Here is a 23,471-nt window from a genome sequence, read left to right as displayed (position 1 = left end):
ACCCAGCTCAGATCAGCTAACTCATCAAAGACCGAAGACTGAATGTTGGAGATTCTTGGTCTGTATGGCACAACTAATAACTTGATAAACTCACTGGAGGAGCAAAGTGGTTTAAACTGGTCTTCAAGGTCTGTATGAATTATTCAGATAAAAAATGGATGTAGTAAGTACCTTTACAATTGTTCCTTGACGTGCAATATGTCATATAGTTCATTTTTGGTCTCAGCTAAACTCAAGATGTGTTCATGAGTGGGATAGGTTTGTTGCTTTTTTCCTTCCTCGTTATGGACTGTTCTATTAATGTTGGGACTTTGGTGCTTGGCTAAAAGGAGCAATCTGGACTTTCAGGTCAAATGCACATCGTCTCCCCGTAAAAGATCAATAAAAGTTCACTGCTTACCAATGACAGCAGCTGCCTGAGACTCCTGTTCCCTTAGAATGGAATATCCTAGGTAACCTAAATATTCTAAACACCGCTGAACATCAAGGTATGTGGTCAGCCTGATTTAAAACACAAATATTCAGCTGTTCAAAAAGCTTTAAGATTTTAAACAGAAAGCAGATAAATAGAAAACATTGTTTGAAAGCCACAAAGGAAAATTACTCACGTCCATTGACAAATATAACCCTGATAAGTGACCCATCCCTTGTCATTGGTACAAACAGTATTGTTGACATCTGGACCCCAAGGCATGTAAGGAAACACTTTGAATAGGTCTTTTAGTTCATCGGGTGACAATGCACAATCCCGGTCCTAAAAGCAACCAAGAAGAATCAAGTTAAACAACAATTTAGCATTTATACAGTGCCTTCAAGAGTATTTCATCCCAAGGTGTTTCGAGGTGCATAATCAAACAAAATGAACACTGAGCCAAAGGAGGAACTGGAAGAGATAATTAAAAGCTGGGCTGAAGAGGTAGACTTAAAGCAAGGTCTTAAGGAAGACAGTGTTAGAGAATTCAAGGGAGGGGATTAAAGAACGTGGGGGCCAAGCCAGCTAAAGGTATAACTATCACTGCAGGGGAAAAAAGGGAATGGATTTGATATAAAAGACCAGAGTCGGAGAAGCACAGAATTCTTGGAAGTTTGTCAGAATGAAGGTGGTTACAGAGAAAGGGAGGGATGGGGCCAAGAAAGAAAGTGAACGAGGATGGGACTTTTAAAATGCAGTCTAATGTATGCTTGTGAGCACAGGACTGATGGATATATGGGATATTATGTGGGATTGTATCCATCTGCACAGTTCGGATGAGCACAAGTTTGTGTAGGGTGGAACGTCAGCCAGATGACAAAAAGCGTACAGAGGAGGGCTTTAGAAGTTAATGAGCTGAGCAAGGGTGAGGACAAGCATTGATGGGGACAAGTGTTGCTATGGAAGCAGAAATAGGTGGTCTCTGTAATAAAGGGGTTATGGAGCTAAAAGCTCAGTAATAAAGATACCAAGGCATGAAGAGTCTGCTTCTGTCTAAGACAGTGGCCAAGAAGGGGGATTGAGTTAATAGCGAGGGAATGGCTTTTGTAACAATGGGGATAATGTCAATAGCTTTGATACTCCCAAAGTTTAACTAAAGACAACTGTGAGCCATCCGAAACTGGATTTTGGGCAAGCAGACTGACAAAGTAGGGGTGGAAAGAATTAACAAAGGTGGAGAAGAGATAGAACTGTGCAGCACCAGTGTATGTGGGGAACCTGATGCCAAGCTCCTTTTGATGCTCGCCAAGGAGCAGCAGACGAATGAAAAAGCCTATGCTCAAGCAGACATATGAGAGGAAGGGTGAGGAAGGAAAAAGTAAGGAGTTTACTGGGGACAAAGGCACGACTGAGTACATTAAAAGCTGTAGAAGCAAAGAGAAACCAAAATCAGGAAAATACACACTTTATCAATTGTCAAATGTCTGCAGATTCAGCTCACCAAGTCATGTTTGTCAAAGATACTTTGTAGAAATAGGTATGCATGGTGATTCAGTTCAGTTGTGCAGTCTGGAGGAATTTTTAATCTGTGAATAGGAGCGGAAAAATAAAATCAGTCTTCTGATCACAATGAAGTCGTACTATGTAACAGGCAAATTACCTTATAAATGTTCCTTCAGAGCTGCAAAGCAAATCCAATATTCCATTACTGCAAATATGTGACACTGAACAATGTGACTAAAGACCCTCAACTTTCATCATGATTTTTAAAAGCTGAGCTGAGTGTAGCAGCAAGATTGTGCTTAATTTAAAGGATCAGATTGTACCCATAAATCAATCCGGCTGCTTTTCTTTGGTTTCTTTCTCAGGGAAGTGAGTAATAAAGAATTTATTTAAATCAATTATTATTCAATCCCCAGCATCTGATTGCTATTGGCCCTTTTCATTCCAGATAGAGCAAAAAAAAAGACAACATTTCCATGTTGACTTTTGCTCCATCCCACTGTCTCTCCAATCCATCAGTTTGAAAAGCATGGGTGGGAAACCTAAAACTTTCCATGCTTTAGCACCTTGTAACAATGCAAAGCCTGTTTCCAAAGTTACATCTTTTAAAACCTATTCTCCCCTCCCAACTAAATAAAAAATGGTTCTGGCTGAAACCAGCATAAGGTAACCCACAATTTCAAGTACTGTATTTCAATGCATCCAGCTGAAATTGAATCGCACCCAGCAACCAATTTTAGCTATCAACCGGGTTGGGGGCAATGAACAATTGAGGAACACAGGCACACTGAATAAGTAAAGGACCATATCTAACCTGGTTTCCCTCAGTTGCAGCCCATTGTATTCCTGTGCACCCAGTACTGCCATCAGATTACATACTGTGAATGTTAACCAAAACTATTTTTTGGATAGTCGGTATTTTGGTTATCTACAGAAATAAATTACACCATTAAATGTACAGAGGTCAAAATCATACAATATGGCACAACTTCCAATTTAGATTGTAACTATTAAAAAGAATTGTAAATCAAATGTCTGAACTGACGCATTCAAAACAGACTTCTATACTTAAAATGCTTTATTAGGGGAGCTGGCTTTGAGAAGTTAGTTCCCTCACACTCTTGACAGTTCATAGCCAAATGATCTTCAAAGCTTGGGATTAAATTCATCGGTTCTTTAGGTTGAAACAAAATAGAAGTTTAAAAAAAAAAGTACAAAAGTTACATGGTTGCAGGGATAGGTAGGAGGGATGAATTGTTTAGTCATGATTGTCAGCTGGTCTTTTCCTGTCCATCAACTTTGTATGTTCCAATACCAGACTTGCAAGTTCAGTTTTTTTAAAAAAGAAACAGGAGTATCAAAGATATCACATTCACTGAAAAACTCCAGCCAGTTACGCTATTGGAACTGCTGCTATGCAAATTCTAAGTGGGTGGAGCAAGAGGTTGCAGCAACCTAAATGTTATAAAACATTCTAAGATACTCAAGAGAACAAATTTCACACACAGCCTAGGTTTTGAATATCTACTTAACATATAATCTATTAGGGTTTACAAAGAAACATTTTTTTGTGGGAAGGGCAGGGGGTGGGGGTGCTGTGTGCAATGGATACTTTTCATTGAAGACTGAACAACTTAAAAACAGAGGTAAAATTTAAGAAAAACATTTTACTCTGCATAAAATAACTGCAGTCACTACAAATCAAAGTAATTCATTGCAGATGAAGTGTTTTGAGATGTTTGAAAAACAAACAGACAAGATGGTATTTAAATACAAGGTTTAAAAATAGTGACAAAATACATAATTTATTCTTCAGGTCCAAAACATATTTTCAAGTAAACTTTTTATTTTAACTTTTGATTCAACTTATTACTTTTCTTTCTTATAGCTGCAGCATGAAGCAGTTATTACTGTAGACCCAGAAACTGAAGGCAAGAGGGTAGTTCACTGAGTAATTTTAGAATATCTCCCTTGCCGCTTGGTATAAGATGGAGAACAAATCTAACTTTTTTGTTCGCTTCTCGGTCCCCTGTATTACTTAGCACTAGATTTAACTTTACTTTACAACACTGCTCTCCCCAGATCTCTCACAAACATGCAGCATTTACAAATCACTATCTTTAAGTGCCATAGAGGAATACTTATGTCCAATACCTACATCGGGAACAGATATTCATGTGTGAGCTCCAGGTCATCATCATATCCAAACCGACGCAAAACTGTCCACGTAGTTTCATGTCTCCCTCTTTGTATAAATAAGGTATGCAAAAATAAAAAACCTGCAACATAAAGCAGAACAATCAACATGAGAAATTAGCCCCTTCTCAAAAATTCTCTAAAATTATCTATTTATAGCAGATGGGTCTGGAAATGGAAACCTCCAACAATTCAGCTCCAGCAACAAACTAACCCCTCTGGTAAGTGAGGAGATTATGAGTTTTAGTGACACTATCAAACTATGTGTATAATCTAGGCTGACGCATCAGTGCAGTACTGACAGAGTGCTGCATTGTCGAAGGTGCCAATCTTTGGATGAGACTTTAACCTGAATCTGATTACCCTGAAAAACAGTCCATGGCACTGTTTGAAGCACAGGATTCTCCTGGTGCCCTGGCCAATATTCTACTCAAGCAACATTACCACTAACAGTTTAACTGTCTTTTTGCCTCACCGAATACAACTACAATAAAAATTAGAAATAGTAAAGTGGCCACAGTATTTGTCTTCATGAGCAAATGCACTTCACAGCAATTCATTCCAATTTGAGAGGTTTATATGCTATGACTTTATTCCCTGGATCAAGGAGAGAAAAAATGAGCCACAGTTTTCACTGCTAATCATAGACCTTTGATGACCCTTATAGGAATTATGTTTGTAGATTAGGCCTTAGTGGTGATGCTCTCCCACCATTGAACAGCAAGTCTACATGGTATCTGGGCTCAAAAATTAAGAATTATTAATGTGGCAGGGTTGCAAAGGAACTGTAACCCACCGAGCAGTCAGGGCGCATTCAAGAAGTAAGGGAGAGCAGAAAATGGCACAATAAAAGGCATAATTTTACATAAATATGGAAACTTTTTTAAAAAACAAATCAAACAGGTTATAATTGACAGAGTCTCAATGTGCGGTATAAGGTGAAGAGCAAGCTAACTATTATTAGCTTCTTAGTCCCGTGTTATTTAGTACTAGATTTACCTTTTACTTTGCAACACTGCTTTCCCCACACCCTCTACAGCCCCATGTTTCTTATTGCTCAAGGGGACACGGTTGAATCACGAATTGCTTCCTAATACATGTTTCAGCCTGGCCAGTTTGTTTGATATTACTGACTGAAGGTACTAATGTGTGTCTTTCTGGATGATCTAGGCTGACGCATCAGTGCAGTACTGACAGAGCCTTCCTAAGCAAACATTCAAAGCAAAGATCATTTTCAATTGCTGCATTAATTAAATGAATGCAATAATGCAAGTAATTCTGTTCCTTCAGTACTTTGCTAATTAACCAATAATAATCAAAGAAAAAGAAGTCTCCATTTCATTGAGAATTAAGCACCATGGAAGATGCAAAGGATACCTCAATCTCAGGTAGTTGTGTCCTCCTGTGGAAGTGTTCCTATTAATACCATATTATGGCTATTTTACACATTTTCTTGTATGAAATTACACTAAAGGGAGTTCGTAACAAACTAAGCGTGAACTACTCCATTTACAATTGTGAGCTCACATCTTCAGTCACAAGATGCCCTTTGTTTCCTTCCCCCCGCCCTCTGTTAGAAATACAACAAACTACAGGTCTGAAACCCATTCCTGGGCACATTTATGGCATCTAAAACAGACATGTACTCTTATAAACTGCATCAGCTGCTACAGTGAACAAGGCATCAAACACAGAAGGAGATAGAAAACATCACAGAGTACAAAGACAAGCAGGTTATGCTGAACTTGTAGAAGACACTAGTTTGGCCTCAGCTAGCATATTACATCCTGTTCTGGGTGCCGCACTTTAGGAAAAATGTGAATGCATTGGTTAGAGTGCAGAAAAAAAATCACGAGAATGGTTCCAGGGATGTGGAGCTTCAGTTATGAAGATAGATTGAAGGGGTTGAGACTGTTTTCCTTGGAGACAGTGCCAAGAGGAGATTTGATAGAGATATTCAAAATCATGAGGGTTCTGGACAGAGTAGATAAGGGGCAACTGTTCCCACTCATTAAAGGATCAAGAACATTGGGCACAGGGTTAAAGTAACTGGCAAAAGAAGCAAAAGCAACATGAGGAAAAACTTTTTTACTCAGTCAGTGATATAAGTCTAGAATGCACGATCAGATAGTGTGGTGGAGGCAGGTTCAATCCAGATATTCAAAAGGGAATTAGGCTGTTACCTGAAAAGGAAGAATGTGCAGGATTACAGGGAGGAGGCGGGGGAATAGCATTGGGTGAATTGCGCATTTGGAGAGCCAGTGCAGGCATGATGGGCTGAGTAGCCTCCTTTTGTGCTGAAATCATTCTTGTGATCACATATACCAAAGCCTAGGAGCAGATCACTGTTGCCCTAGCAGCTCCAGGTAGTGCCAGCTCAGAAACAACAGGGGAAAGGAAAAGAGAATAGATGGTCTTATACTCAGTAAAATTTAAAGTTGAATTAAACAAAGTGCTGTCAGTCAAAAGAGAATTCTAATAGTAAAGTTAGTTTATGCATTTACTGGAGACAATTTACAAATACATACATGAGAACACACTCCCCTCTTGTGGCTATACCAGTAAATGCTCACACTGGCAGGAATTGAAACTGAATTCCAAATAACTTTGGAAGAGACAGTTGTGATTACATTATCCAGAGAAGTTACAATGACGGTCAAGTGGCTATCAGTCATCCAAATCCCAAAAACTAGTTGCAGCCTCAAACATATTTACAAACCTCTAAATTTAAAGAAAGGCTAAGCTTTTTCACATTTCCCCATTTGGTAAAACACAGAGCTTGTACTTTCCCATAAATAAAACCTTCTGGTGTCCCAATTTTGGCACGCAGCTATCTGCCATGGATTGGAAGGAGGTATACTGTCGTACAAGGCAATACTAGGCTTGGGCAAACCAGTTTGCTTTCTGAAGGGAATTACACTTACTGGGGGAGGAAACAACAATTTTCCAAGAACCACTGAACATTTTACTAATGTAAAGGTTTACCTTTCAACGTCAGCCCATTATCAGCGACACCATCACTCATGTTCTTCCGTACTACATTCTTCACATCTTCTAGAGCTTGAGGTGCCAATGGGGTGTTAAAACAGGTTCTCTAAGTGAAATAAAGGTAATAAAATTTACATACTGGGGAGCAAGCCCACTAACTGGGACAGCTGGGTGATGATTAACAGCAGGGGTTTGAAACAACAATTTCACAATACCCAGGCTATTGGCATTCAAATGAAGACCCATGACCTCCATCTACTACTCATATTTATCATCCTTTCTACTGACCTTTTCTTCAATTTAGGCCCCACAATGACCAGAAAACAGCAACCTCTATAGCGAAACGTGAAGATTGCAAGGGAAGATCTAATGCAGCATGAGATTCACTAGGTCTATGATACGGTCAGGATTCTGGATTTTGGGCCCTTTAATGTATTGAAAGAATGATGGCAGGATGACTCATGTTAGTGACTGACAGCACACCGACACAAAGGGCCTTCAATATATGTTAATACAGCCTCAAACTGAAGACACCGAGCTGTATAAAATTAAAATTCAAGGGGTGGTCTCTAACAGTTTTGTAAGGTGGTCCAGAGCCCCACACACTCTTCCTATTACATTTTTCAATCCACGATTTATGGCAAGTTAGCCACTTGGCCAACCTGGGATTGTCAATTTTCTGCCCACTTGACCAGTCCATTGGTACCTTCTCGCAGTCTATAGTTTTCTTCCTCACTATCAACCACACAACCAATTTTCATAACATCTTAACATTCTTAATCATGTCCCCTACTTGCAAGTGTAAATGATTAATATTGTCACAAGGATGTGACTTGTGCATGCATGATATTAATCTTTAATTCATCAGCTGATCAAACATAGTGAACTGCTTAAAAGGACTTGTAAAAAGCAAGCAAAGGCACTGACTTAAGATGGCTGCCACAAGTCACCTGACATCTGATATTTCAAATTGACCAGTTTCTGGAAGGTTCCAATAAAGACATATTGAAACAACCTCCTATGGAGTTTCATAACAGCTGAGGCCAAGAACTACTTCAAAAGATTTACTGAAACTGGGCTGGACTTCAGCATTTGCATCTGTATAAAGCCACTTCTCAAGTGGAGACACAATCTCCAGGGATATGGAAGGTGTTATCAAGATGAAGGATGGATCATTTAGGAATTAATGACTTTTATATTACAGGGCCTAATCACCTTGGCCATAAAATAATAGCCACAGTCTGTCCAGATGTGAACTGATCAACTGAAATCATTATGGAGAGAGGGGTCATGTGACTAGAATGACCATTTCTGAATGTGTTTTATTGCCACATGCAAGTTACGCAGAAATCTGCAAGAAAGCTGGCAATGCAGCAATAACAATCTCTCTCCCAAGTTCAAGACCCCATCTCTATTACAGTTTGAAATCTAACACAGAGATAATGTATTTTCAAACTAAAGGATCAGGAGCAAAGATCACTGACTTCTGAAGACGACAGATAGTGTTTAAAAAGAGACTGTCTCCATAAATCACAGTTTACATGGGCTTCAACTCCACTAAATTTTCAAGACCAATGTGGCAAAATTGGGTTTCAGCCACAGATACCAGCGAAGGATTCAAACAGTAAACTCTACTTTTTTTTGCCTTTCAGCATTGAATTTTAATTTGGCCAGAAAGTAACGTCCTACTGTATAACTTATAATTTTGCATGCGCGCGTGTTGCTGTTGTGTTACGATGGTGGGGATGTGGGTTTACCTTTTAAAATATTTTTATATCTTTACCTAGGTGGGTTTTTAACTCAATAAAAAAACTAACCCCTTTTGTGTTTTAAACTCAATAATACCTGCCAGACTGGTTTCTTTGAAATCAACACGTTAAATGGTTAAGCACAGACATTGAGTTAATACCATCATCCTTATCAATTCACAAAGAAAACCCCTGTTATGGTCAGACCTGGAGTGGTAGAATAGGGGAGTCATTTTGTCCCTCATGTAGTCGTAAAGACCAAATACCATGCGCAGTAAGGACTCAGTGCTGAGCCCTGAGGAACCCTGCTAGAAACAGCCTTCCAGTAACAAAAATCGACCATAACTCTTCGCTTCCTGCCGCTGAGCCACTTTTGGATCCAGCTGGCCATTTTCCCTTGGATCCCATGAGGTTTTAACTTTCTGACCAGTCTGCCATGTGGGTCCTTGTCAAAATCCTTGCTGAAATCCACGTAAACTATATCAAATATGCTACCCTCCTTCTCAACTCCTCAAAAAATTAAATAAAGTTAGTCAGCTATGACCCTCCCTTAATGAATCCATATTCTAACTAGTCATTCTAACTAGAAATATTTTCAAATACTAGAAAGCACTGTTATTTTGAGGTGTATGCACGCACTAGGTTTCTACCTGGAAAAAGTTGAGTTCTGCATCATTAAGAATCCCATCATTATCCTGGTCTGATATCTTAAAAATGCGAGTTAGGGCTTTGACACAGGCAGGTTTCATCTGCAAATATACAAACAAGTTAATCAAGTTAGGTCCTACAGCTTTCAGCATCTCCTACTTAACCACTCAGATTAAAAAGCAAACCAAAAATGTATAAACATTCATGACAAAATTATTCAAGATTTAGGCTTTAATTGTGAAAGCAGACCCAGGGCTCTAGTAAGGCTCGTCAGAATGCCAGACTCCAGATTCATTCTCAAGTCTTTTTTCACAACTTTCCATTCACTAAAGAGCTGGAAAGTGAACGTCAAGATCAGGTCAAAAGGGACTGGGAGAAAACTTTAAAAAGACTTGCATTTATACAGCAACTTACATGTTAGGAGAAAGTGCTTTCCACAATCTACTAAATCTTTTTAAAATATAGCCATTGTTATACTTGTGCAGCTTTGGTGCACTTATTAAACAGATGACTCGAGTGGCCCTGACAGACTCAAGAGAACAGGTTATCTGCACAAAATTGTTCAAGGAATGATGTATGCTCAAGACAATGCAAATAGAGACACAATGTGGAAGGGTTAAGATACTAGCACATTGGAAGAACAGACATTTTACTCAGGACCTTTACCTCTTTCTCTTCTGGGCAGTACAGCGGGCCTGTTGGGTGCAGAACAGCTTTCTGTGCATAGTAAAATAGCTCAGAGATATTCTTCAGGTTTTTTGCTGAGCACTACAAAATTAAAAAAACATTAATATTCATATTTTGAACAGTTTAACAATAATTCAATGGCAACAGTAAATACAAGGCTCAACTATGAGGACATTTTTACAAAAGAATTCTTAATGAAGCCAACAAAGATAGTTGCTTTTTAGTTTGCAAGCAAATATCAATAGTATTTGATTGCATCAGATGCAGTTTAAAATAAAAACTGAAGTTTTTTTTATTCATTTATGGGATGTGGGCATCGCTGGCTAGGCAGTATTTATTGCCCATCCCTAATTACCCCTGAAGGTGGTAGTGAGCTGCCTTCTTGAACCGCATTTTCCGTTCGTCGGGCGGGCGGAGCTGACCCAATCGCAGGCCGCAACGCCATTTTACGTGGGCGGGTCAACCAGGGCCCGCCCAGCGTGATGTCAGCAGAGAAGTGCTATGCGTCCCTGTGCAGACGGGGGGAGCCCTAAAATTTAGAGTGCGCACTTTCGCGCATGCGCACGGAAGAGCGCACACATCTCCCTGAGGTTAAGTGCAGCCTCAGGGAGATTGGCTCTAAATGTAAAAAAGACAAAAATAGAAAAATAAAATTTCCCTTACATGTCCCCTCAAATGACAATGTCACATGAGTTGGGACATGTTCATAATTTCCACATCAAGTTTATTAAAATTTTTAAAACCCTACATGAAACCTCATCCCGCCATTGGATGAGGTTTCATGTTTTTTCTAGTTGCTGCTGGGGCTCCTGGCCTGCCTGCCAACCTTAAGGTTGGACGGGCAGGTCCACTAAGTACTTTAATTGATCTGTCAATGGCCTCAATTGGTCACTGACAGGTCGGTGGGCACGCAGCTGATTTTGCTGCACCCCCGCCTTCCTGAAAATTTAAATGGGGCGGAGTGATGTTGGGAGTTCCGCCCGATGTCATCCCACGTCATTTTACACATCGGCGAGCGGACCCACAGGTAAAATCCTGGCTAGTGTTGTTAAGGAGGGAGTTCCAGGATTTTGACCCAGCAACAGTGAAGAAACGGAGATATATTTCCAAGTCAGGATAGCGAGTGGCTTAGAGGGGACCTTCCAGGTGATGGTGTTCCCATGTGTCTGCTGCCCTTGTCCTTCTAGATGGTAGCAGTCGTGGGTTTTGAGGGTGCTAAGGAGCCTTGATAAGTTTCTGCAATGCATCTCGTAGATGGTACACACTGGTGCCACAGTGTGTCAATGGTGGGGGGAATTAACGTTTGTGCATGGGGTGCCAATCAAGCAGGTTGCTTTGCCTTGGACGGTGTCAAGCTTCTTGAGTGTTGTTGGAGCTGCACTCATCCAGGCAAGTGGAGAATATTTTACCACACTCTTGACTTGTGCCTTGAAGGTGGACAGGCTTTGGGGAGTCAGGTGGTGAGTTACTCGCCACACCGTTCCTGGCCTCTTATAGCCACAGTATTTATATGGCCAGTCCAGTTCAGTTTCTGGTCAATGGTAACCCCAAGGATGTTGACAGTGGGGGAATTCAGCAATGGTAATGCCATTGAATGTCAAGGGGCAATGGTTAGATTCTCTCTTGTTGTTCTTTGAAGCCATACTAATAATGCTTTCAGACTGCTTATTTATGGCAAACAAGTTATGATTGTTACCTAAATATATTTAAAGGTTATATGAAGTTAAAATGACAATGTAAACAAGCTGTACTAGGATGAACTGAATGATTAGTTATTTTAAAATTGTTTGGGACTTTTGGATGTTGCTGGCAAGGCAGGTATTTATTGCACATCTTTAGTGGCCATGAGGTGGTGGTGGTAGGCCACCTTCCTGACCACTGTAATCCATGGTGGTGAAGACAGGCAATTAAGACATTGATACCAGCAAGGCCTTATACTAACAAGTGACATGGTCACAAGCATCTCATATCAAGAACCACCTAAGTGGATAAACAAGAGGATTAAAAGCTTCCAGCTTTTCTACAATACAGGCTGGAGATGAGATTTTCCATAACTTCAATGATGTAAGCTAAAGAGTGAGAAACCACTTTGTCTCAAGTGAAGTACTGGTGAAAGCTGACAGCAATAATAAGATATGAACAGCTCACTCCAAAATACACTAGTAAATCAAATAGTTTGAAAATTTTAGTTCTAACTTGATTTTTTTTAATGCATTAATTATTTGTTAATTATTTGTTCCCTGGGGTAAAAGAATGCTTTTTGTCTAAATCTGCAAAGCAGGCACAGCATGAAATTACAAAAGATTCAAACAGACATTGAAACAAAAATTTATCCATTAGATTCTAACATTACACCTATGATAAAGGAAGCACTGACATTGGGACAGGCGTTGGAATAGTGTTCACCTGCAGCAACAATTCCCTTTTCCCATGAACCCTTCAATCATAAAATTGGAAACATCGTCAGCCAGGGCAGGGAAGGAGAAAGAGAGACTTGCATAGTAACTCAGTTGACCAGAGTTTTGGTTGCCTGCCTAACTTGACATAGTAAAACCAATTAAATACTACAGCTGCAACTCAACATTGTAAATCAATCAAGTGTGCTTCTGAAAGCATGACCTACCTCAACACAGGTCTCTATCTCAGTGTACTGATTCATTATGGGAAGAATAGCTTCCATGCTACTATGTTCTACAAGATCAGATTTGTTTCCCACCAGTATAAGAGGCATTCTGGAAAAAAGGATATATTTATAGGAATTAATTTTGATCCACATGCCTGATTAACAGCTGATTTTGATTCTCTATAGCAATTCTAACTGAATTTTAATAAATGGAAGACAGATAGCAAGATAATACTTTGCCAGCAAACTGCATACAAGTTAAATAACAATAACTATCTTTAACCATTTTACTTATCAGCCTTAGAAAACAAATTGCTGTACTTAACTAGTTTCACAGTACCTGCTATCCTTATCAGTCCTGTCATTTATTAGAGGAATCCATCGACTTGTTACCTGCAATAGGCAAACATTTAATTTTGTTGCATCTCGGGTGCAAATTTAGCCAGTAGCCAAGCAAATATGACTGACAGGTTATGTGCGAAATTTGAGGTTCATTTATCATTTGAATTACACCCACCTTCTCAATGGAATTTCTGCTGTTGACAGCATACACTATACAAATTACATTAGCCTGCAACAAAAAGCATAAAACAAATCAGGTAGGCTTAAATCAGCTTGCACAAGTATGGGTCAACTTGTTTTTAAACATATAAATCACTACCATGACACCAAAGGATACAGTTTATAACAACAGTTTACTGATGCACCTCAGAAACAGTAAACTGAGTTTGGATTGTTAAGGTAATTGATATAGTTCCCTTGCTGACTGCTGTTATGATCTCAAGGGAGACCATTAACTTTTAAAAAGAAATTCAAACTCCCAGTTATTAACTGAAAGAATTAGGCCACAAGGTTTCACATTTTAAACACAACTTTTACTGCACCGGAATTAAACAATGCAAGTACTACCAACTTAACATCGTATTTCATGACCAAGGTGTGCCACAGCTCTCAGGAATTCATTTTGATTCTCCTCGGTGTTCCTGCTATTCTCCAAGTATGAGATATTTAGAGTCCTTCCACGAGCATTCTGCCAGGTAACCCTCCAACTTTCCTCAGCACCTCACCGTTGTAGACACCCCAGCTGAAGCACAGGCCTCATTGTTTTCTTGCACAGTGACTCCAAAATCAGAAAAAAAATCCTAATTTCTGACAGCCCTTTTGCTTCTAGTCTAAGCTTCTGGCAGCTTCTCTGCCTATTTCCAAGTTGTTCCAATTCCAGACAAACTGTTTTCTGTGAAAAAAATCACAGATAAACCCAAAACAAAAAGTTTCCTGCAACTTATCCCCATGAAATGAGGCACACCTGGGATATCCTAGAAAACGACTTATCTAATTAACTCCAATTCCCTAACCTGTCCTTTGATCTGAAAAGTATATGGATACTTTAATATCTTCCCTTGTTTTACCCTTTGCTCATTTTTCTGTTATCTTTTACATTGTTTCATAGTTTGTCATTGTGAGATTTGAACTCTTGATCTTGGGGTTACAAACCCAGTACCATAACCACTTGGCTATTTAGGCCAAGCCCAGTTTACCCTTTGCTTTCAAACCTCTCTGATTTGGGACCCACATGAATAATTTAAACCCCTTACAAAGAAACTGTGGACATCTCATCACTTGTCAAGGAACTCAAAGATAGCCCATTGTTAAGTATTTCCATACATCCAACTCCGATCTTATTAATTAAACACAGGCCAGCCTTTGAATTGCAATTACTCGAAGTCTGTTTACCAACTTCTCAAAATTGGTGCTTGCATTATCTTATACTTAAAACTTCAATCCCTAACCTGAAAATTTTACCCCTAAAACATATGAATCATGAAATTAGACATTTTCACAACACAGCAGCTAACACTTTCTTCTGCTAACCACAATGATGAACACTTGCTTCAGATCTCATTACAGAATGTCAAAACATGGACAAAAGAGGTGAATTCCAGGGGTGAGGTGAGAGTGATTGCTCCTGACATAGAGGCAGCGCTTAATCAAGTGAGGTACCAAGGAGACCTTGTAAAAATAAAAATCAATGGGGATCAGTGGGAGGGCAAATTCTCCACTGGCTATAGTCATGCTGAGCAGAAAGGAAGATGGCTGTTGTTGCTGCTGCTGCTGGAGACCAATGACCTCAGCCCCAGGACATCACAGAACAAGTCCCTCAGTGCACTGTCTTGGACCCAAACATCTTGAGCTGCTCTAGCACAACCTTCCTTCTATAATTAGATTAGGTGTGGGGATGTTTATGGATGATTGCAGTGTTCAGCTCTATTTGCAACTGCACAGATAATTAAGCAGTCTCTGCCCAAATGTAGTAAGATTTGCATCCAGGCTTGGCAAATAACATAATTGACAGGACAATGACCATCTCCAAAGAGAGAATGTAACCATCTCTCCTTAACATTCAATGGTATTATATCAAGTCTTCCATAAATCAACATCCTGGGCTGGGGTTGGGTCACCACCGCCCAAAAGCTTAGCTGGATCAGCCACAAATATCACGGCTAAAGAAGCAGGTCAGAGGCTGGGTACTCTGTGATGAGTGACCCTCCTTCCTGACTCCCCAAAGCCTTTGCACCATCTGCAAGGCACAGTGAAAAGTGTGATGGCGTATTCTCCTCTTGCCTGGATTAATGCAGCTCCAACATTACTAGCGAACCTCAACACCATCCAGGCCAAAACAAAGTGCTTGATTGGCACTTATCTACAACCTTAAACATCTATTGCCTCCACCACTGGCGTAATGTGGCTATAAGATGCACTGCAGCAACGGTCAAAGCTTCTTTAGCAGCACATACCAAATGCACAACTTCTACCATCTAGAAGAATAAGGGCAACAGGCACGAGAACACCACAACCTGTAAGCTCCCTTCCACGTCACACACTTGATTTGGAAATATATCACCGTTCCTTCATCGTTGCTTTGTCAAAATCTTGAACTTCCTTCCTATCAGCACTGCGGGAGTAACTTCACCACACTGATTGGAGCAGTTTAAGGCAGGGGCTCACTATCACCAAAGGCAATTAGGTATGGAGAATAAATGCTGGCCTTGCCAGTGATACCCATATCCCATGAATGAAGAGACAAAAAAATTATACTCAGAGTAGACCTGAAAACTTCAAAGTTTGTGTATGTTTTTTTTCCCCAATTAGACTAGTATTAATTTTGCCTTTTGCTTCACATCATAGCAAAGTGTGAATTGGCAAGTTAATGTGTTTGCTCCTAAGCTTTAATTATTTAATATTTTCCATCTTCATAATAATGAATCAAATAATTGAGATAACTCCTGAAGTAAGGTGAAATCTTTAGCAAACCTTCTTCCTCTGTACAGAAGGAGTTTGCTAAAAAAGGCACAAGGAAACCTTTGAATGAGGGTTTTTCAAACTTAATCAGAAAATGTGACAATTACTGGATTCTACAGGAGGTCTTCTGCACAAACTAATTTCAGGCTCACCTTGGAAATTTCATTGTGAAGTTGTTCCTCTGTCTGTTCTGCTTCTGTTGGTGAGAAAAAACTGTTAGACTAAAGACTATAGAATTACCATTAGTCTGTGAAAGGCATTTATCTTATTTAAAAGGATTTCAGTGGGTGCCTGGAAACTTTCACATTTCAGAAATGAGTAAAAACTGGGAGAAATCACACAAAAGGAGGTATTTTACATTTAAAATTACTGATCACATCCTGGGGGGAAAACCCAGAAAATTTTGAACAAATTCTCCAATAAAAACTAAAAAGTATTGTTAAATTTATTAAGATTAAAAGTTATGATTAGGTTTACTTACAGCAAGCATCACCAATGTAATAGATCCATCATAAGATGGATATACTGCATTATGCCTATGACATCTATGTTAATGTTTATTTCTTTAAATTTTTAAAAAATTCTTTCATGGTATGTGGGCGTTGCTGACGAGGCCAGCATTTATTTCCCATCCCTAATTTCCCATGGCATCCAAAATTAGAAGAAAGAGCAAGTGAGTCTGGAAGGCATAGAAATTATAGGCCAGTTAAGGCACAAGGGAGTTCGGCAAGGTTGGATGGTATTTATTTTAATGCAAGGAGTCTGACGAATAAGGTAGATGAGTTGAGGACTTGATATAAGAAGAACGGTAGTCAGCAAGAAAGAGCGACTCTGTCAAACATCAGATGAGAGGCACCCTCCACATGGTCATACACCTACACCCAGCCGTGAGCGGGTTGTCTTATGAAGAAAGGTTAGACAGACTGGGCTTGTTTCCACTGGAGTTTACAAGAGTGAGGGGTGACTTGATTGAAGTATACAAGATCCTGAATGGCCTTGACAAGGTAGATGTTGAAAGGATGTTTCCTCTTGTGGGTGAGTCCAGAACTAGGGGACACTGTTTTAAAATTAGGGGTCACCCTTTTAGGACAGAGATGGGGGGAAATTTTTTCTCTGAGGGTTGTGTGACTTTGGAACTCTCTGCCTCAGGTGGTGGTGGAAGCTGGGTCATTGAATATTTTTAAGGCAGAGGTAGATAGATTCCCAATTATCGGGGTTAGATGTGAATGCGGAAATCGAAACACAAGACCATCAACCATGATGGAATGGAGGAGCAGGCTCAATGGGCTGAATGGTCTACTCCTGTTCTTATTTCTTTTGTCTTTTACAGACCAATCGACATGAAGGAGAGGGGAACAGACAGAACAAAGTAGAACCACTGGAAAACCAGCTTGGCAAGCAAGTCACCAGAAATACAAGAACAAAAGGGCGAACTACCATATATCCAGCATGGGAGAGAGATAATCTGTGCTGGAGGAGCAGCTCTGTCTTTCCACACTAGCTGCTCCTCCAATCACTACACTGTTACCAATCCTATTCTCAGTGAATGTCAGTTCAGCTGACAGTTACAATTTTAAAAAAAACAGCCAGTCAGCTGAGAGCAGGAAAGACCTTTGGACAAATTTGTAGTTGGTTGGCTTTAAAAGAAAAAATCCAAACTGTAATTTTCACTGACTGTTTCTGTAGCATGGAGCTGCTGCTTCCAACTTTTGGGCAGCTTTGTGGTTCTAATGTTTTTTTTAAAAGCCTGCCAGAAAAACCACAAAGTTGACTGAAGGATGGAAGCAGCAGTTCCAACTGGCAGCAATTGTCAGTGAAACTTAGTTGTGATTTTTTTTTTTTAAAGCTGGTATTTCAGGTCCAAAAGGAAGATGCTGATGGTAGATTTCCAAAACCCATGTCATAAATTCACTATTTAGTGGGAATTTCTCATCCCTGCAAAGGAATGAAGTTTCCAGCAGCAGATGAGCTGAGGCGGGGGGACGTCAGGAGACATATTACAGGAGATGGAAATAAGTGGTCTTCGTGAGGGGTGCGAATGTGGTCAAAAGTTCACCACAAGACAAATATAACCAAGCTGTTAACAGTTTGGTTTAGTCTCAGACAGTTGCCAGGGACAGGGATGAAACTGGGAGCTGGGGAATGGAGTTTGGAGTGGGAACCAGAAACAATGATTTCACTCTTCCCAATACATAAGAAGATATGAACTAGGAGGAATAGGCCATTCAGCCTCTTGAGCCTGCTCCGCCATTCAACAAGGTCACGGCTGTTCTGAATGTAAGCTCAACCCCACATTTCTGCCCGTCCCCAATAGCCTTTCACCCCTTGTCAATCAAGAATCTATCTAGCTCTGCTTTGCTTCCACCGCCTTATGAGGAAGAGAGTTCCAAAGACTCTCAAAACTCAAAAATCCTTCTCATCTATGTCTTAAATGAGCAACCCCTTATTTTTAAAACCGTGACCCCTAATTCTAGATTCTCCCACAAGAGGAAACATCCTCTCCACATCCACCCTGTCAAGACTGCTCAGGATCTTAAAGGTTTCAATTAAGTCGCCTCGTACGCTTTTAAATTCCAGTGGATATAAGCCTTTCCTCATAAGACAACCCGCCCATTCCTGGTATTAGTCTCATAAACCTCCTCTGAACTGCTAATGCACTTACATCTATCTTTCTTTGAAAAAGGAGACCAGTACTGTATACAATACTCCAGATGTGGTCTCACCAATGCCCTGTGCAACTGAAGCATAACCTCCCTACTTTTGTAATCAATTCCCCTCATAATAAATTATAACATTCTATTAACTTTCCTAATTACTTGCTGTACCAGCAAACTAACCTTTTGTGATTCATGCACTAGGATGCCCAGATCCCTCTGAATCTGAGCTTTGCAATCTCTCACCATTTAGGTAATAAGCCTCTTTTTTATTCTTCCTGCCAAAATGAATGATTTCACATTTTCCCACATTACACTCCATTTGCCAGATCTTTGCCCACTCGCTTAACCTATCTATGTCACTTTGTAGCATCATATCCTCTTCACAATTAACTTCCCTACCTTTCTTGTGTCATCAGCAAATTTAGCAACCATTCATTCAGTTCCTTCATTCAAGTCAATCATATAAATGGTACAAAGTTGGGTCCCCAGCACTGATCCCTGTGGCACACCACTCATCACATCCTGCCAACCAGAGAAAGACCCATTTATGCCAACTCTCTGCTTCCTGTTAGCTAACCGATCTTCTATCCATGCCAATATGCTACCCCGCCTACACCATGAGCTTTTATTTTCTGCAATAAGCTTTGATGTGGCACTTCATCAAATGCCTTCTGGAAATCTAAGTACAGTGCACCCACTTTATCCACATCACATGTGACTCCTTCAAAGAACTCCAATAAATTTGTTAAACATGATTTCCCTTTTATAAAACCATGTTGACTCTGCCTGATTGCCTTGAATTTTTCTAAGTGCCCTGTTATAACATCTTTAATAATAGCTTCTAATATTTTCCCTTCGACAGATGTTAGGTTAACTGGCCTATAGTTTCCTGCTTTCTGTCTCCCACATTTTTTGAATAAACCTTTTCGAATATTTGTTATTTTCCAATCTAATGGAACCTTCCCTGAATCTAGGGAATTTTGGAAAATTAAAACCAGTGCATCGACTATCTCACTAGCCACTTCTTTCAAGACCTTAGCGTGAAGTTCATCTGGACCTTGGGATTTGTCAGCCTGCAGTCCCAACAATTTGCTCAATACTGCTTCGCTGCTAATTGTAATTTTCCCCGAGTTCCTCCCTCTCTTCCATTTCCTGATTTACATCTACTTCCAGGATATTTAATTGGGGGAAAATTTCTTCTCATCTATTTTGGGTGTCGATTAAGCAGTTTGATAATTTAGCAATGGTGGAGGAGTCAAGAGTGCTGGTGGTGGGAGGTAAAGCTTGGTGTTGTCAGTATATATGCAAGACATTATGCTGTTCTTTAGAACGTAACTCAAAATACTCTCTCCCAACAACCAACATTTGGATGCAGAAGGAAACCATAACAGTCAATGAGGTGTAAAAGAAAATCCACAGTGCACATTTACATCAATTAAAAGATTCACTTGAGTTAGTGAAATCATATTGCTGATATTGTGGACACAATCATCAACAGATTACAGAGTAGCATTTTCTCAAAGAATTTAGCTCCAGGCAAGGTATTACTCCCTAGGATTAAAATCAGCTTCGAAGATGCACAATTCTTTACCTGAATAGTCTACTATGTGTGTGGGTACCTTCTCTGGAGTGACATCTGCAGGGATAGTAATTTCTTCTGCACGTAGGGGAACCTTTAACAAAACAAAGTATAATTGAACAATGATGTGCAGCCAGGGGCAATGGTTAATTCACATGCTCCACATTTAAATTTATTCTCTCTACCACTTGACCAGTCAGACCACATCTGTGAAGACAGGAAGATGGATAACATTTCAGGTCCATGATCTTTCATCAGGAACATTTGACCAGCAGACATTTGACAACGTACAAGTTAAACAGAAATGCAACTTTGTATGTAAATAAAAACAGAATTACCTGGAAAAACTCAGCAGGTCTGGCAGCATCGGCGGAGAAAAGAGTTGACATTCGAAACGTCAACTCTTTTCTTCTCCGCCGATGCTGCCAGACCTGCTGAGTTTTTCCAGGTAATTCTGTTTTTGTTTTGGATTTCCAGCATCCGCAGTTTTTTGTTTTTATCTTTGTATGTAAATACTTCCACATCAGAACAGTGACTATATTTCAAAAATACTTCATTTGCAGGAAAGTGCTTTGAAAAGTCCTGAGGTTGTGAAAAAAAAATAGAAAAAACAGTTTTAAAACTAACAGCTGCAATTCCATGAAGCTGAATTTTCAAACACAGACTTTATGCAGAAAAGAGTGTTAAATACCGTTTTAGGTAGGTTGGGGGCAGGTTGAAGAAAAGAAAAAAAAGAGAAAATACTTTCAAGTACTAGTCCCAACACTAGAAAACATCTAAATATCACGTTAAAAATTCCCACCCACTGTGAGGTATTATAATTTTCAAGTTATTTCCTGTAGTCAGCCATGGGTTCAGTTGATAGCACACTTGCCTGAGTCAGAAGGTCATGGATTTAAGTCCCAGGCCAGTGATTTAAGCACAAAAATTTAGGCTGATATTTCATTGCAGTACTGTGGGAATGCTGCACTGTCTCAGGCGCTTTCAGATGAGATGTTAAATGATGTTTCTCCTGCTCTCTAAGTTGTGACACCGACCATTTCAATCTTCACTCTAGTTTCTTCCAATGTATTCCTTCTAACTACCATTGTTTGTGTCTTTTTGGTGTTCTTAATCAATCCATATATTAAACTTTGAGACTTTACCTGATCTACGGTATTTTGTAGGACCTCTTCTGATGTGTAGTCAGCAAAGCGCAAGTTCGTTATGTTCTTGCCTCTAATTTTTACCCCTGGAAGGACATCTAATTCTCTGAATATTTGTTGTGTACAGATTGAATAATTTTGGTGCCAATACACAGTTTTGTCACACTCCTTTCTTCACGTTATTGGATTGTCCTTCTAGCCTGTTGCTTGCCATTTGGTCCCAATATAGGCTCTGGATAAATATCACATCTTTACTGTCAATGTCACATTTCAGCAACACGTCTATTAACTAAAGTATCTGCGACAATATTCCAGTTTTATGCATTCTAAATATACATGCATCAGTGAATTGGAGGTGAGCGGACATTGAGCTGTTCCCATCCTTGTGTTTAAGGACAGTCACAGAAAGGAACTGTTTGAGATCTGGAAGCAGGTCAATTAGGAATGATGTAGAAGAGAGAAAATCTAAAGATAGATAAATATAGAAACAAGAGAAACCATGGAGATTTTGAAAGAGGGGCCAGAGAACTAACTAGTGCAACTTAAAAAAAAACAAAAGCTATAAGCAGACTCGTTTGGCTGCACTCCCATTACCCACTCCCCTGCAACCCCCCTCCCTGAGTTATTTGCGATAGTTTGTATGGTAAGCATTCAGATGATGACATTTAAAAGAAAATTCTACAGAATACCAAAATTACGAGCATCTTTTCTCCTCCAAGATCAATCTTAAAAGTAAGACAAACGGCACATATTGGCCCAGTTTTTTAAAAAAAATTACCTACCTCCTCAGGAAACTCTTCACTGACCAGAGACATAATCAAAGATGTCTTCCCAACCTTAGCTGTACAAAAGAAAACAAACACATTTACTATAGATTCACAACCATCTTTTAGCATGCATGGATGTTCTCCAGTAGCTTTAGGATTTTTTGTTAGTACCCAACATGGTGGACAAGGACCTTACTACTTCAATATACATTATATAAGCAATCAGTCAACTTTCAAAAGTAAGAATAATTTTAGTGCAGCAATATTTTGATTGGGGATATGTTAAAGCAAGCTAAGTAAATATATGTTTCCCCTCAAAAAAAAGAGGTTTTCTCAAATTAAAGAACGCTGGCAAGTCTGGAACGGTCATGTCAAAAATCAGATACAAGCATGAGCTTACTGGAGAAGTCTCAATCAACAAGCAAATGATAAAAGCCTGATTGGTGTTTCAGGCCCTAGAGATTTATCCACATTTTTGTTTCAAGCAATCAGAACTTGTTGCCATTAACATCAAATATATTCAAAAATCTCTCAATTTTTCTAATATGAATTCTGTTCTGTACATTAATAGGAACTGCTTATATAAAAACTTGTAAAACTGTAATTATAAATTACTGTAAATTTCATCTTTCGGATGAGACAATAAACTCAGACCCTGTCTGCTCTCTCATCTGGATGGAAAGGATGCCATGACACAATTTCTAAGAGCAGAGAAGTTCTCCCGAGCCCTGGTCAATATTTACCTCTCAATCAACATCACTGAAAAATAACGACCGGATAATCTGTATGTTGGAGCTTGCTGTGTGCAAATTGGATGCCATATTTTCTACATTACAACAGTGACTATACTTCAAAAAAGTATTTCATTGATTGTAAAAAGCTTTGGGACGAACTGAAGTTGGAAAGATGCTTATAGAAATGAGAGTCTGTTTTTACACACCGCTCCCCGCAAGCAGAAGCATTAATGCTAGAACTAGACAGCAGGTGCAATTGTAGGGCCACAAGTTTACACTGGAAACTTTTTTCATAAATGTGAAAATAGGAATTTAATGGAAACTTTAAAATAAGGACAGAATGTATAATTTTAAAATGGGGGTGTCAATTGTGCCTACAAGGCCTGATCCAAATATCAATACCTGGAAAAACTCAGCAGGTCGGTTGAAGAGTCATACGGACTCGAAACGTTAACTATGTTCCTCTGCGCAGATGCTGTCAGAC

At 39.5% G+C, this 23,471-nt stretch overlaps 1 protein-coding gene across 3 annotated transcripts in view; it reads right to left on the bottom strand.

The window, feature by feature from the left end:
- The window catches only part of LOC121293781 (mitochondrial Rho GTPase 1), a 74,029-nt gene that overhangs the window by 32,255 nt on the left and 18,303 nt on the right, over nt 1-23,471 (bottom strand). For all 3 annotated transcript variants that reach the window (XM_041217104.1, XM_041217105.1, XM_041217106.1), the window contains exons 2-14: nt 22,269-22,327; nt 20,354-20,435; nt 16,258-16,301; nt 13,323-13,376; nt 13,146-13,198; nt 12,806-12,914; nt 10,162-10,263; nt 9,498-9,596; nt 7,097-7,205; nt 4,074-4,194; nt 1,914-1,998; nt 609-754; nt 401-501 (exon numbers count right to left, since the gene is read on the bottom strand). In XM_041217104.1, coding sequence (XP_041073038.1) covers nt 401-501; nt 609-754; nt 1,914-1,998; nt 4,074-4,194; nt 7,097-7,205; nt 9,498-9,596; nt 10,162-10,263; nt 12,806-12,914; nt 13,146-13,198; nt 13,323-13,376; nt 16,258-16,301; nt 20,354-20,435; nt 22,269-22,327 — 1,164 coding nt within the window. The remainder of the gene's footprint in view (nt 1-400; nt 502-608; nt 755-1,913; nt 1,999-4,073; nt 4,195-7,096; nt 7,206-9,497; nt 9,597-10,161; nt 10,264-12,805; nt 12,915-13,145; nt 13,199-13,322; nt 13,377-16,257; nt 16,302-20,353; nt 20,436-22,268; nt 22,328-23,471) is intronic.

Source organism: Carcharodon carcharias, chromosome 22 (genome assembly GCF_017639515.1).
Source record: "Carcharodon carcharias isolate sCarCar2 chromosome 22, sCarCar2.pri, whole genome shotgun sequence".
NCBI classification, from domain to species: domain Eukaryota; kingdom Metazoa; phylum Chordata; class Chondrichthyes; order Lamniformes; family Lamnidae; genus Carcharodon; species Carcharodon carcharias.
This window is presented reverse-complemented; position numbering and strand designations above follow the sequence as displayed.